Here is a 15,113-nt window from a genome sequence, read left to right on the forward strand (position 1 = left end):
TCGGTCTTGCAATGGATGGTATGAACCCATTCGGTTTGCGCTCAACTTCTTACAGTGGCCTATAGTCCTTATCAACTACAATATCCCTCCATGGATTTCTATGAAGAAAGGACATCTCATCCTTAGCTTGCTCATCCCAGGCCGCTACAAAGTAAAAAGTATGGATGTGTATCTTCGTCCATTAGTCGATGAGCTTAAGATTTTGTGGGAGAAGGGGGTCACCGTGCAAGATATGAGCAGGCGCGATGGTTAGTGGTCAGCCAATATTCGAGCCATTCTCATGTGGACGATGCATGACTTTCCGGGATTGGGTGAGTGCTCAAGTGAGCAGGCCTCCTTTCTCGCTAGTAATATCTATATTTTATCTCATTCAACCAAGTATTCACTAGGTCGTGGTGTTGGAACAGGTCTGGTTACCTCAGGTTATCATGCATGTCCATTGTGCGGGCCACAGTTAGACTCCCGAAGGTCACAAACCATGAAGAAGATGGTATATCAAGGACACGCTGCTTTCTTGCCGGAGGATCATGAACTCAGGGAAGGTTTTCCTTGGACGACCTCCAATACGTATGAACGCCACAAGCTGGTACGAGCTGAAAATGGTCCACGCGGAATCACATCCAAATGGAATGCGATGGTTCTCAGTTTTCTACGAGTTGCCATATTGGACCCACTTACAGGTCAACAACCACTTGTTGGATCCCATGCATATTTTCAAGAATGTGGCAGCTTGTTATGGGACCACATCACAGGAAAGAGAGACGCTATAGGGGCACGAATGGATTTGAAGGAGGTAGGTAAGATGGAGGCGCTTTGGCCGCAGTCGAGTGCTGATGGTCGCGTGTAGCTTCCTCGCGCTCCTTGGGTTTTGTCCACTAAAGAAGAGCGCATTGTGAAGCAAGTAATCAAGTCTATCCGCAATCCGACGAGTACGATGCGTTCTCTTAGGTCCGCATTTTCTAAAGACGACATGGGATACAGGTGTGACTCCTCGCTCTCGTGGATGCTATGGAGACACGCATGTGGTGTCTTCGTCTCGTCGTTCAGCTGAAGCTGTGTCACCTCCAGGATTTGTCACACCTGTGGGGACGTCTACTCCAATTACTCCGGCTTTTGCGCAGCCGTTAGCAGGTGGCACCTCTGTGGATGCCACTCTGAGAGATATTACCCCCATCGGTATACCAGATGCACAGGGGTCTCCTGGATATGCCCAAGAGCGTGGACGCAGATGGGAGAGGACCCATCTTAGGCAGACTCCAGGGGGTTATGGATATCTAGTCGATAGTAGGTCAGGAGCCATCATCATGAATGATGAGGAGAGGAGGGTGATGGCTCGCATGAGAGAGTTGTGCCAACAAGTTTTTCGGCACAACGTCTTGGATCATTGGAAGAACATACCGGAGGGGAGAAAGGACTACATAGTAGCATCCTTGCATGAGGAATTTCCGGTGCCAACTGCAGTAGATAGATTCTCTATGGGCTGGATGATGGATTGCATGCGTGCATACATGTCACATAGATGATCCGACGCATGCAAGGTAATCAAGAGTGGGGCTGCAAAGCCCGAGTGGTTAGATGCAGACGACTGGCACCGACTGAGGGAGGAGGCTACAGATTCTCTAGGACATTGGAGTCAGCAGTGCGAGGCAGCAAGGGCACGACTCGAGGCCGGAGTGGTCCATCATCTTGGGAGTGGCGGCCACAGGATATATTTGGAGGACTTTGTAAGTTTTTCTTTTGTTTTGCTTGTTTATTTTTTTGAAATATTCTTTGTACTAACAATCATGTTTCTAACAGTTAGCATTTTGTTTTCTTTGCAGCACTCCATTACAATCGCGATCCGACTGGCCTTGAGACTCGATATGTAGAGAGGCACGGTCTCACTGCATTGATTGACCGATTGTATAGACACGGCGGCCCTATAAGTCACTCATCTTCCTTGTCCGTAGTTACCATGAGATATTTGAATGCATTATTGTATGGTGGACTGATGTGTTGTTTCTTTTTCTACAGAGTCCATTCGATGCTCCTTTGTGGCGGGACGAGCTTTCGGGGGACGAGGATGCGTAGCTCGCCCTTGGATCCTTGGAGCTCACATACCTTTATTTTTGAGTCACTTGATCTATGTAGACATTTTCTATGTATTAGTGATATCCTGTCATGATTGTACCAATCGTTTTTTATGCGATCATGTATTTATTTCATGTATCAGTTTTATGATTTTAGTATACATTGTTTTTGTTTGCAAGCGCATTGTACATAGTAGTGCAGAAACTATTTTGTATGGCTCTCATAAAGCACACAGTGCTATACAATTTTTTTTCCCCCTGTTACCGTCGCTATTAGTGTCGTAAATTTTACTGCTCGCATCGTTATGCACGTAGCAAATCGTCGCTATTTGCGACGTTGATAGCAACGGCAATACCGATGCTGATAGCGACACCAATACCGACTGTTCTATGGCGTCGCCAATAACGACGCTTTTTGCGACGACGGGGGCAAATTTTGTTATTTGCATTTTCATTGCTTTAAACGTTTGTATAAGGCCTATATCTTGTAGTGTTTTCTTCTCTCTGTCTCTCTTCCTCTTTTCTTCTCCCCCTCTCTCCTCTCTTTTCCCTTTTTCTTTTCCTCTCTCTCTCTCTCTCTCAAGTTTTATATTTCCTCTCTTTATAATTCTTTTTCTCTCTATTCCTCTCTCTCTCTCTCTCTCTCTCTCCCCTTATTTTTCTTTTACTCTCTCTTTCTCTTTCAAGTTTTTTTCTCTCACTCTCTTTTCTGTCTATATATTTTTTCTTCTCCCTCTATTTTTCTCTTTCATCTCTTCACCTTTCTCTCTCCTTATTTTCTCACTATTTTAAACTATATATTTCCTCTGTCTCTCTCTCTCTAAGTTAAAAACTATATAAAAAGGTTTAATTTAAAAAACTATTCTCTTTCCTCTTTCCCCCTTCTCTTCGTCTTTTTCTCTTTCTTCTTCTTCTTTTTCTTCTTTTTCTTCTTCTTCTCTCTCTCTCTCTCTCTCTCTCTCTCTCTCTCTCTCTCTCTCTCTCTCTCTCTCTCTCTTCTTTTTCTTCTATCTCCTTCTCAAAGTGTGTGAAAAGCTATGTCCAAAAAACTTTAAAGTTAAAAAAGTTTTAAAAAATATTTAATTAAAAAATAAGTTAAAAAGTTTAATCTAATATATAGAGAGAGAGAGAGCCTAGGCCCTATATATGAGAGAGAGGGGGAGAGGGGGGAGAAACTTAATTAAAAAGGGAAGGGGGATGAGAAAGGGAGAGATTATACATGAGAGAGAGAGGAGGGGGTTTTAATTCAAAGCACAGAGAGAGAGAGAGAGAGAGAGAGAGAGAGAGAGAGAGAGAGAGAGAGAGAGAGCCTACAATGAGAGAGAGAAGGAGGGGGAGGGGGGGAGAAGGAATGGGCTTTTAATTAAAAAGGGGAGGAGAAAGAGAAAATGAGATAGTACATGTGAGTGAGAGAGGAGGGGAGGGGGTTTTAATTGAAAAAAAGGGATTTGGAAAAGGGCGTAGGTTCGAGAAGCCCTTTGCATGTTTCGGGGCTTTTTGAACCTACAACCAAAATAATATAGTAGTAAGATTCTTCTTCTCTCTCTCCCCCTGCTTTTCTTCTCTCTCTCTCTCCCCTCCTCCCTCTCTTTTCCTTCTTAATTTATCTCCTCTTTTTTTCTTTTTTTCTTCTTCTCTCTCTTCATTCTCTCTTTATTTTTTTTTCTTTTTTTTCTTCTTATCTCTCTTCATTCTCTCTTTAATTTTTTTCTTTTCTCTTTCTTTTAAATTTTATATTTTCTCTCTCTATAGTTCTCTCTTTGTATTCAAATTCTCTCTTCTTCTTCTTATTTCCTCTCTCCACTTTTCTTCTCTCTATCTCTTTGCCCCCTCTCTCCTCTCTTTTCCATTTTTCTTTTCCTCTCTCTCTCTCTCTCTCTCTATGATTCTCTTTCTCTTTGCTCCCCCCTCTCTCTCACTCTCTCATCTTATTTTTCTTTTGCTATCTTTTTGTTTTAAGTTTTCTTTCTCTCACTCTCTTTTCTCTCTATATATTTTTTTCTTCTCCCTCTATTTTTCTATTTTTTCTTCCCTTTCTCTCTCCTTATTTTCTCTCTTTCAAATTATATATTTCCTTTCTCTCTCTCTCTAAGTCAAAAACTATATAAAAAAGGTTTAATTTAAAAAGACTATTCTCTTTCCGCTTTCCCCTTCTCTCCATCTTTTTCTCTTTCTTTTTTTTCTTTTTTATCATTCTTTTTATTTTTCTTCTTCTTCTTCTTCTCTCTCTCTCTCTCTTCCCTTTTTCTTCTATCTCCCTTTTAAAGTGTGTGTACAACTATGTCTAAAAAGCTTTAAATGAAAATAAGGTTTTAAAGTATTTAACTTTAAAAAAATTTAAATAAAAAAGTTTAATCTAATGGAGAGAGAGAAAAAAAGAGAGAGAAATTTTTTATTTGAAAAGAAGTTTGATTTAATCCTTTTTTTTCTTCTATTTCCCTTCTATTTCTTCTATTTCCTTCTTTTTCTTCTATTTTGATTAAAAAGTTCAATCTAATGGAGAGAGAGAGAGAGAGAGAAACTTTTAATTTAAAAAGAAGTTTGATTTAATTAAAGGAGAGAGAGAAAGAGAGAGAGAGAGAGAGAGAGAGAGAGAGAGAGAGAGAGAGAGAGAGAGAACATAGGCCCTATACATGAGAAAGAGAGGGGGAGGGGGCAGTGATGAGCTATGAAGAGTCATTGTAGTGGCTCTGGTGACATTTCATATGAAATGACACACCTTTTGGAAGAGGTATCTACAGCCAAATAAGGATTATTATGAATGATTATTGAGTATTATAGCGAGGAGATGATGTACTATTGAGAGAGAGAGAGAGAGAGAGAGAGAGAGAAGTTTTTTTCCTATCACTCTCTTTTCTCTCTCTATATATTTTTTCTTCTCCCTATATTTTTCTCTTTCCTCTCTCCCCCTTTCTCTCTCCTTATTTTCTCTCTCTCAAATGATATATTTCCTCTTTGTCTCTCTCTCTCTAAGTTAAAAACTATATAAAAAAGGTTTAATTTTAAAAAGACTATTCTCTTTCCTCTTTCCCCTTTCTCTTCGTCTTTTTCTCTTTTCTCTTTTTCTTTTATTATTATTATTATTATTATTATTATTATTATTCTCTCTCTCTCTCTCTCTCAAAGTGTGTGTAAAACTATGTCCAAAAAGCTTTAAATTATTATTATTTAAATGTTTAACTTTAAAAGTTTCAATTAAAAAGTCTAATCTAATGGAAAGAGAGAGAGAGAGAGAGAGAGAGAGAGAGAGAGAGAGAGTCAATTCTATGCCAAACAATGTATCTATAAGAGATTGTGAGAGAAAACCATGGAAACTTTAAAGATAAATAATATGAGATATACTTTTCCATTCAAAGTGGAGTACTAGAAAAAGACGATTTTTACAATTTTGCATGTGTGGCCTTGTAGATCATGTCTGTTTCAATCAGTTTGAGTATCGAGATGACCATATTCTATGTTTGGAGAAGAAAGTTAGAGCGAAAAAAATTTGCAGTAAGTTCAGGACAAGACTGTTGACCTTAGGGTTGTGATACAAGGTGTCTTCCTTAAAGCTTCTACTTTTCTACTACTATTGGTGGATGCTTTGGGTTATCAAAAGAGTATCTGTAATCTAAAAGTATGTCTACAATTTACAAAGACTTTTTAAAGTAATGTAAAGAGTTCTTTTTTTGTTCTCTTAATTCTTCCTTCCATCTTGTACATCTTCTTGAACCCTTGTGGTTTGTGGCTTGACACATACCCCCCTTGATATTCGGTGAACCCAACAAGAAAAGCCACATCTAAGCTATGATAAGATGGGAGAGGAGAGGAATGTGTTTTAATTGACAATGGGGTAGGTTCGGGAAGTCCTTTGGAGGTTCGGGGCTTTCTGAGCCTATAATCAAAATATTATGGTAGCAAGAAGAAGTAATAATATTTAGCTAGAACTTGCATTTCCATGTAATGTGGCCATGAATTTGGGCCTTCCCTAGGCATGATTGAACTTTCCTGAATTTCTTTCTAACACTCGTAAGGGTAGAAGAGGTTGAAGGTGTCTTCATCCTACAACTAGCATAACGGACAATAAGCAAGAACATGCATCTAAATTCTAATGACAAAATAATCTTTAACCAAGACACATATCTACAAATGTAAAATGATGGTACCGCACAACCCACTACACATATATTTCGCACGTATGGATAAGGGAGTTCTTTGTGAGGGCGATAGGGCGGTAGGGACTCTATCCATGGTCTTGCAGGCTTTTGGAGAGACTTAAAGCACCTCTGCTTGTTGACTTACAGGGTAGAATATATGACAATCAGATGTGACTTGAGTTGACAGGCGCTGATTAGGATGGCGATAAGATAGGCCGGGTGGCATCCCCGGTGGCATCTCTCGAGCGTCTATAAGAGAGCTTGGAGCACGCTATCACAGACACAGAGCTTGAGAGAGAGAGAAAGAGAGAGAGAGTGAGAGAGAGGGAGATGGGGAAGTTATCGAGAGTGCTGGTGCTGATGGCGTTGATGTGCAATGTGGCAGTGGTCATGATAATGGTGCTGTCGCAGGGTGGCGAGGCAGCTGAGCTTCAGGGAGACCGCAAGCTGCTTGGAGAGTCGGCTGTCGAAGCCGCCGATGCTAAGTACTACCATGGTGGCGGTGGTGGCGGGTACCACGGAGGGGGTAGGTTAATGCTCACGAAGAACTGAGGTTTAGTGTCACTAACGTTAGAATTGATAAAGTCAGAGAGCAGTGCTCTCGCGAAATGTCATTCAAGCCTTCAAAGCAAACCTGCAAAGGATCTAATTCAAGCTGAAGGCTTTGATATTGATTCTATTAGATCTTAAGAGATTGTTTTGGCGTGAATACTAGGTGGTGGGTACCATGGTGGCGGTGACGGTGGATACCATGGTGGTGGCGGATACCACCATGGGGGTGATGGTGGATACCATGGCGGCGGCGGCGGCGGCGGCTACCACCACGGTGGCGGTGGCCATCCTTGAATCTCATGCATCCCGCATCAGGTATATTATCGCCATCTGTAGCTCCACGTGTCCCAATCATTTTTCTGCACGTATGCTGAAGATAGTAGTGCTTGTGCGTTCTTTTCTTTTCGAGGTGACTGACGTGATGCCACCCTGCGCTTGTTCTAATTATAAGGAAGGAGCTGGCCGCTGGCGATTGACGGATCTGCTGCTGCTGCTGCACTCCCCCAGTCGGCATAGATGCAACTGCAGCTGCAGAGACAGAAACAGAGCCTGCGGCGCCGCCTCCTACCTGTGCCACGAATGCTGCAAGATCTACGGTAGGTAGCTGTGTGTACGTACCGATGCCATGTATTAATCCATCGTCAGGCTCCCTTGGCTGAGCATGAAACTGATCAATAAAGTTGCTATAGTTTCATCGGCAGTATACGTCCCTGCGCTATGGCCTTTACACACAATCTCTCTCTCTCTCTCGCTCTCGCTCTCTCTCTCTCTCTCTCTCTCTCTCTCTTTCTCGTCTGAACGCACGTATTACGTAAAAATTACGAGTCGTTTTAAATCAATTAAAAAAATTGTTTGATATTCAATTAATACAAATTTTTATACCCCATGAGCGTTGTTTTGTATCGTTCGACTCTGCAATTAAGGTTGACGCAAATGCTTTTTAACATACTTTTCAACTTCCATTTTTTGTTTGGCAAATCGTGCACAAAATAAGTTTAAATTGATTAGAAGACTTACTCGACATTCTTGTATACTAGACGTGAATATATATATAAATATGCTACAAGAGATGAGTATATATTTTAATATGTTACAAGAGATGAGTAGCCCAAGGTTTGATTGAACTCACATACTTAATAAACTCAAAAACTACAGGCTTGCAATGCAATGGGGGATTCAAAGTCATTTTGCATGGTTGAATATCATAAAGTTCTTGCACTTACATGGTGTGCTACTTGGTCATGAGTATTTCATCCATGCTTAGTCTACAATCTTTCACTTGATGACATGTATTTTATATAAAATTTAATATTACTACTATGTTATTTTTTGTGGAGGTTCGAAAAGCCCTGAACCTCAAGAGGGCTTCCCAAACCTATCCCCTTTTCCAAGCTTCCCTTTTTCAATTAAACCCCTCCCCTCCCCTCTCTCTCAAGAATCATCTCTTCTTTTCTCTTCCCCTTCCCCTTTTTAATTAAAAGGCCCACCCTCCACACCCCCACTCTCTCTCTTAAATTAAAACCCTCTCCCCTATTTCTCACTTATAATATCTCTCTCTCTCTCTCTCTCTCTCTCTCTCTCTCTCTCTCTAAGTTAGATTAAACTTTTCTTTCCATTAAATATTTTTAAAGGTTTTTTTTAATTTAAAGTTTTTCGGTCATAGTTTTTCATACACTTTCACACACACACACACACACACACACACACACATATGTATGTATATATATATATAAGAAATAGAAAAAGAGGGGGAGGGAAAAAAAGATGAAAGAGAATATTTTTTTAATTAAACATTTTTCTCCTCCCCTTTCTCTCATGTGTAGAGCTTAGGTTCTCTCTCTCTCTCTCTCTCTCTCTCTCTCTCTCTCACAGTTACATCAAACTTCTTAATTTAAAAATTTTAATTAAATATTTTTAAAAAACTTTTCTTAATTGAAAGCTTTTTGGACATAATTTTTCACACTTTGAGAAGGAGATAGAAGAGAAAAAAAAATGATTAAAAATAGAAGAAAGAGAAATAGTATTTTTTAAATTAAATCTTTTTTTGATATAGTTTTTGACTTAAGAGAGAGAGACAAAGAGGAAATATATCATTTGAAAGAGAGAGAAAATAGGGGGAGAGATACAGAGGGGGAAAAGAGAAAAGAGAAAAGTCTTTTTTAAATTAAACCCTTTTTTGATATAGTTTTTGACTTAAGAGAGAGAGACAAAGAGGAAATACATAATTTGAAAGAGAGAAAAGGGGAGAGAAAGGGAAAGAGAAAAGAGAAAAATAGAGAGAGAAAATATATAGAGAAAAATAGAGTGGAAAAAATATATAGAGAGAAAAGAGAGTGCGAGAAAAAAACTTGAAAAAAGGGTTTATTTTACATACTCTAAGAGAAAGGGAAAGGAAAAAAAGAGAATGGATAATAGTCTTTTTTTAAATTAAACCCTTTTTTAATATAGTTTTTGACTTAAGAGAGAGAGACTAAAAGGAAATATATAATTTGAAAGAGAGAAAATAGGGGGAGAGAAAGGGAAAGAGAGAAAAGAAAAAATAGAGGAAAAAATATATAGAGAGAAAAGAGCGTGAGAAAAAAAATTGAAAGAGAGAGAGATATATATATATATATATATATATATATGTATGTATGTATGTATGTATATATGTATGTATGTATGTATATATGTATGTATGTATGTATATATATACATAGCAAAAAAGAAAGAAGAGAGAGGGGAAGTGGAGAGAGAATTATAGACTATAGATGAAATATAAAATTTAAGAGGAAGAAAAAAGAAAAAGAGAGGGGAGAAGAAAAGGGGGAGAGAGAGATAGAGAGAAGAAAAGCAAGGAGAGAAGAAAAGAAGGGGGAGAGAGATAGAGGCTGAGGGAGAGAAAGAAAGTGAAAGGAGAGAGAGAGAGAGAGAGAGAGAGAGAGAGAGAGAGAGAATATAAACATAAAGAGAGAATTATGTATAGGAAAAAGATAAATTTTACATACTCTAAGAGAGACTGAGGGGGAAAAAGAAAGTGAAAGGAGAGAGAGAGAGAGAGAGAGAGAGAGAGAGAGAGAGAGAACATGGAGAGAGAATTATAGAGAGAGGAAAGATAAAATTTAAAAAGAGAGAATAAAAAATAGAGGACAGAGAGAGAGAGAAGAAAAACAGAGGAGATAGAGACAGAGAAAAAAATTGCAAGGAGAAGAAAATGAGAGAGAGAGAGAGAGAGGAGGAGAAAGAAGAAGAGAGTATAAACAAAGAGAATAATAGAGAGGAAATATAAAATTTAAAAGAGAAAGAGAGAATTTTTAAAATGAGAATGAAGAGAAAAGAAAAAACATGAGAGGAAGAGAGAAGAAAAAGAGAGGAGAGAGGGGGGAGAATAAAAGGGGAGAGAGAGAGAGAGAAGAAAAGCGAGGAGAGAAACAAGAGAGGAGAAAAAATAAACTAAAATAGAAGGTAGAGAGAGAGAGAGAGAGAGAGAGAGAGAGAGAGAGAGAGAGAATTACAAATAGGAAATTGGGGAGGGGGAGAGAGAGAAAGAGGGTAAAGAAAAAACTTAAAAATAGAGGGAGAAAATAAGAGAGAAAGAGATGAGAAATGGATTGTTGAGTGAAGTTGTCGTGCAACTTCACTTTATCGCACGACAACTTCCACTACAATAGAAACGAGGCATAGACGCGCATGTTAGACGCGCAAAGTCGGGCGCGTCTATCACTGCGTCTATATGTGCGTTGTCGAAGGGTTTTCGAAAGCAAAGTCGCGACCACAAAGGACCTTGACTAATTTCAAGATAGAAGATCAATCAAGCGAAATCACGATTCAATTTGAAAGGTCACCTCAATTTCAGTAAATGGTCCTATAATCAACTTGTTCAACATCAACAGCTTCAGCTTCATAAAGGAAACAAATCTGATTTATAAACTGGCTGCTCAAAACTTGAAGTCCTTCACGTCCCTTCTTGCTATTTCAGAAAGAAACACTTTACAGGTTGTTTGCTGAACAGTACTGTATAGAAAACACCGAGATAATCTGTATGTTGAAGACTAGACTCTTGCTATACTCATCGCAACAAGTATGGGCAATGTGATCCTATAGAAGTAAAGTCTCAGTTGCAATCCCACTCTAATTCAGAGTGAGAAAGAATCCTTAAAAATAACCAAGGAGTAAGCATTCTGCTGAAAAATGTAGAACACAATTATATGGCACTAAACAACCAACCCATTAGTACTCATGATTCTCCACAATCAACCAGCTTAAGCATGTAAGCTACTCCAGTCCCATTACAGCCAAATCTTGACAATCCTTATCTTTGCATCGAAGAAGTGAACTCAACATATCACTCTGTTTGGTTAAAACTTGCAACATCTCCTTAAAAGCAGTCTGTACATGGACCATAGCAAATGAGCCTGCTTCAACATTAATACCAGGCCGTAAAGCATCAGTTGAGGTACTAGTTTAGATACCACATCTACAGGAATAGCGATGCCTACTCCAGCAGAAGTTCCTGTTCTTATGAAAATGGTCGTGTTAATGCCAAATAGCCTTCCTTCAGAGTCCAACAAAGGTCCACCACTGTTTCCAGGATTGATAACAGCATCTGTTTGAATGCTCTTGCAATTCCCTTTAATTTTCTTTGGATTCCTTCCTCTTCCTAGCATTCAATCCTCTTCCCCTGTTTCATAGCAGGTACAGAAACAAACTCTGCCCAATCAGTCCTCCTCTATCCTTATCCATAAAGGCCGCTTCAGATTGGCTGCTGGAGATTGTTTTGTTAGCTGAGCATCGGAAGACTCCTCGTCGCTACGTGTTGGTACAGCTGATGGGGTCGAGACCCTAGTAGTTTTGTTTGATCCCCTGTCACTCGTATATTAGGCCTGCCACTCTTATATTAGGCCCTGATTTCAAGCTCTGGTTGGAGTACCCATTCAAACCAGGTATGACCAACAGTGGCTTGCTAGATTGAGGCTCCTCATCGATGCCTTCATGCTTGATGCGAGGTTCAACATCCTGTTTAGATTCAACTTTCGCAGGTGAGACAGAGGAGCTCTCCACTGAAGACTTGGGCAGAAAACGGCTCTGTGCACGAGTAAGCAGTGCCTCTGCTTCTGTTAGTTTTTTTGCATGCTTCTACCAGTTTGGCCTCCGCCTTCTGAAATTCCTCTTCAGTAGACTGAACCTAGGTGCGCCTCTCATCAACAAGCTTGACAAGCCCCTCCAAGATCAGACGACGATCTTCTTCTTCCCACCAGAATTTTCATCTTCCCCTTTACTTTGCACAGCGTATTTGCAAGTCTTCACTCCCTCATAAACCATGTCGATCATCTCGGACTATAGTATCGCTCCTCCCCAGCATTCGATCTTCCTCTCATCAACAGGAATCCAAGCAGGTCCAAAAAGCCTCCTCCTTGTTCTTCGATGGCAGATTTTTCCCCCGATCACAGAAAGCTGTTGCTTTTTTCTCCCGGCCGATAAAGCTCTTCTCTCCGACCAGAAAAGCCACTTCTCCCACGCTAATGTTGCAGTAATATTTCTAGATGCATATTCACGAGCTCTCGTTTTTGTGAGCCCAATGGCACAGGCTTTTATAGCACTGTAGTTCGGTGACCAGTCTGTTGACTGTTACTCTGATTGTATGCTTTTTCATTTCTCTCAGTGACTGGATTTTTGTCCACATGACGATGGCACAAAAGATACGATTGTATGAACTACATTAGAAAAAATGATTCCATCTTTATCCTCTCTACCATTACTTTTTGCAGGGCTACACTTAACTGCAAAAATGCCTTGACTCCCAAGAGTTGAGCTAAAACTCCTGTAGTTTGGAATATTGCTTGTCTGTACAACTGATAAAGGACTGTCTTGATACAATGCTGTCTCTCTGCATGATCTGTTAACATTCTCCTCTTTTAGACCTCTTGATAACGAAGAAGAGAAGAGTGTAGTCAAGATTTTCTGCCTACGATCTTCTTGGAATTGCTTCATGTTGTACGAACTAATTGCAGGCCTTGGATATGCTAGTAAGATAGACTGCTCCTTCAGGATACAAACTACAGCTACACGATCACTCCAGCTTTTGGGAAACATTTTCACAATTTCTACACTTTCAATTTGGTCCGAGAAGCCTTTGTCACATACATCAAAGTCTATTCGTACACCTTCATTATGGATCCTTGCTTTCAAGCTACAAACAAATGTAATAGCATTTGGCGACATACCTTTAAGCTACACATCACTGCTTACTCATCATATCCATGTTGAACATAACTTGTAATCAACGCACTCCATGCTATGACATCTCGAGCTGAAATATTGTCAAATACTTCTTGGGATTTTCCAAGCATACCAGATTTTGCATACATGTCAACCAGAGCATTACAGATAAGTTCCTCTTGCTCCAAACCCCTCTCCACTATACTGCCCACGCAGAACAAAAATGCAAACACAAGGACTAAGTATGTACAAAGTAACAAATGTCACACACACAACTTTTTGGTGGATTTCACACCTCGGATGCGCAGCAATACGACATCCACCCCCTCTAATCCTGCACATCCTCCGGATAGGCCAACTACCCATGATCATCATCATTAAGATCCACAAACAGATCAATCTCTTCATTGTGCATTTCCGGTATATCAACAAGATTATTTGCCATATCATCTGTCTCTTCCATTGAAGTTTCTTCTCGTTGCTCTTCTCTTGCAAATTCTTCCAATGCATAATCTTCATCATCTCTTTTCTTGAAAATCTTGATTCTTTTTCCAGCAATAGGCACTCTAAGCACTGTCCCATCCAATTCTGTCAACTCATATGTTGCATTATCAAAGACATGTCTGACTATGTACGGCCCAAACCATCTTTTCACCATCTTCCGAAGTGCAGTATGTTGATTTTCAAGGCTGCTATCAAAGACTAATACCTAGTCTCCTTCTTCTATTGCTCTAGGCTGTAAGCGATGCCTGTTGTCAAACCTGTCCTTATTTCTTAGTCTAGCAACCTTCAACCTGTCAATAGCTAGCTGAATATCCTCTGGTCTTCTCTCCAACTATCGAATCCGAAGAGCTAAGAGCTCCTCTCTCGTCAAATCCTCTTGCCAAGGTAAAACTGACCAAGTCAAAGCACAAGTCTCAGTCGGCATAACCAGTTTCTGACCATACATCAACTCTGTGGGCATATATCCTGTGGTAACACTGTGAGTCGTACGATCAGCCCACAAAGAAAATGGTAGAAGTCTCGGCCATTCTCTAATCCATCCTCTGCATGCTTTGGCTAATGCTTTCACTATCGGCGGATGCCCTCTTTCACTCTTCCCATTTTCCTCTGGGTTGTATGCTGTGGTTAGAGCCAACTTGATTCCTAGTTGAGAGAAAAACTCCCTAGCTTCATCTGCATCCAATTCACTGCGATCCGCAGTGATCTTACCCACATAACCATACCTGCAGAAAATTTCTTCCAATAAGAACTTACACACTGCACTAGTGGTCTTCGTTCTCAAAGATCTGCCCTCAACATGATTGGTAAGATCCTCTCTAGCCAACACAATATACCTCATCTGCCATAGACCCATAGGCATAGTAACCAAATCAACTACCCACTTATAATGAATGCATAGCGGATAGGTCGGATGAAGCTCATCTCGATGACGCACTACCGAATACATCTGGCAATCCCTGCAAGTCTCTACAAAGTGAGAAACATCTTTATACATGCCTTTCCACTAATATTTCTCCTTGATTTTCTCATAAGTAGCCCACACTCCTCTATGACCAGCCCAAGGACTCTCATGAAACTCCCTCATCACCTGTAACTATGTCTCTCTATCGCAGACAACCCGCAAAGATAATCCACCTCTTTTCTTCGGATGCTTCCAAAGAAATCCGTCCTTGAGAAAATAACCATAAGCTTTTCTTCTGATCTTCTTGAACTCTTCATCTGTCCATTCATCTCTTTTGCTTAGTGTACTAAGGTACTTGCCAATCTGCAACCAATCTCCAACATAGAGTTCTTCTATGAAAGCCACAATATCATAGACATGACAAACATGATCAACCATAGCGGCTGCAATTTTAGCATTATCCTCTTCTGCAAATAGTATTTCCTCATCATCATATCTGGCTCTAGACAACATATCTGCCACTGGATTATCCTTCCCTGCTATGTGTTTAAATTCCGGATTTAATGACTTGATGTATGCAATCCATCTCAACATAGCTATATCCGGAGTAGAGCAACTCGTAATCATACCAATCAATGGCAAACAATCTGTCTCTACCACAATTGAAGCTCCAATAAAGTACTCCTTGTCACATTTGAGAGCCGTAACAATCATCAGTAATTCCCTCTTGATTTGCAGATATCTCCTCTGTCT

General features: G+C 40.0%; 1 protein-coding gene across 1 annotated transcript; it reads left to right on the forward strand.

Annotated features, from left to right (window-relative positions):
* Positions 1-6,470: 6,470 nt before the first annotated feature.
* Positions 6,471-7,457, forward strand: LOC148037572 (uncharacterized). Its single transcript, XM_087676526.1, has 3 exons — positions 6,471-6,731; positions 6,921-7,072; positions 7,209-7,457. The coding sequence occupies exons 1-2, from the start codon at positions 6,536-6,538 to the stop codon at positions 7,049-7,051; spliced, it is 327 nt and encodes a 108-aa protein (XP_087532652.1). The 5' UTR covers positions 6,471-6,535; the 3' UTR covers positions 7,052-7,072; positions 7,209-7,457.
* Positions 7,458-15,113: the final 7,656 nt, after the last annotated feature.

The sequence above is a fragment of the Lygodium microphyllum genome, chromosome 4, assembly GCF_053477565.2.
Source record: "Lygodium microphyllum isolate KBCC chromosome 4, Lygodium_microphyllum_v1.1.10, whole genome shotgun sequence".
NCBI classification, from domain to species: Eukaryota; Viridiplantae; Streptophyta; class Polypodiopsida; order Schizaeales; family Lygodiaceae; genus Lygodium; species Lygodium microphyllum.

What these genes read in the sequence shown, in the direction of transcription:
- LOC148037572 (XM_087676526.1), top strand. Translation starts at nt 6,536, where the DNA reads ATGGGGAAGTTATCGAGAGTGCTGGTGCTGATGGCGTTGATGTGCAAT. An exon ending in TGGCGGGTACCACGGAGGGG is followed by an intron (nt 6,732 to 6,920) that starts GTAGGTTAATGC and finishes CGTGAATACTAG; the next exon opens with GTGGTGGGTACCATGGTGGC.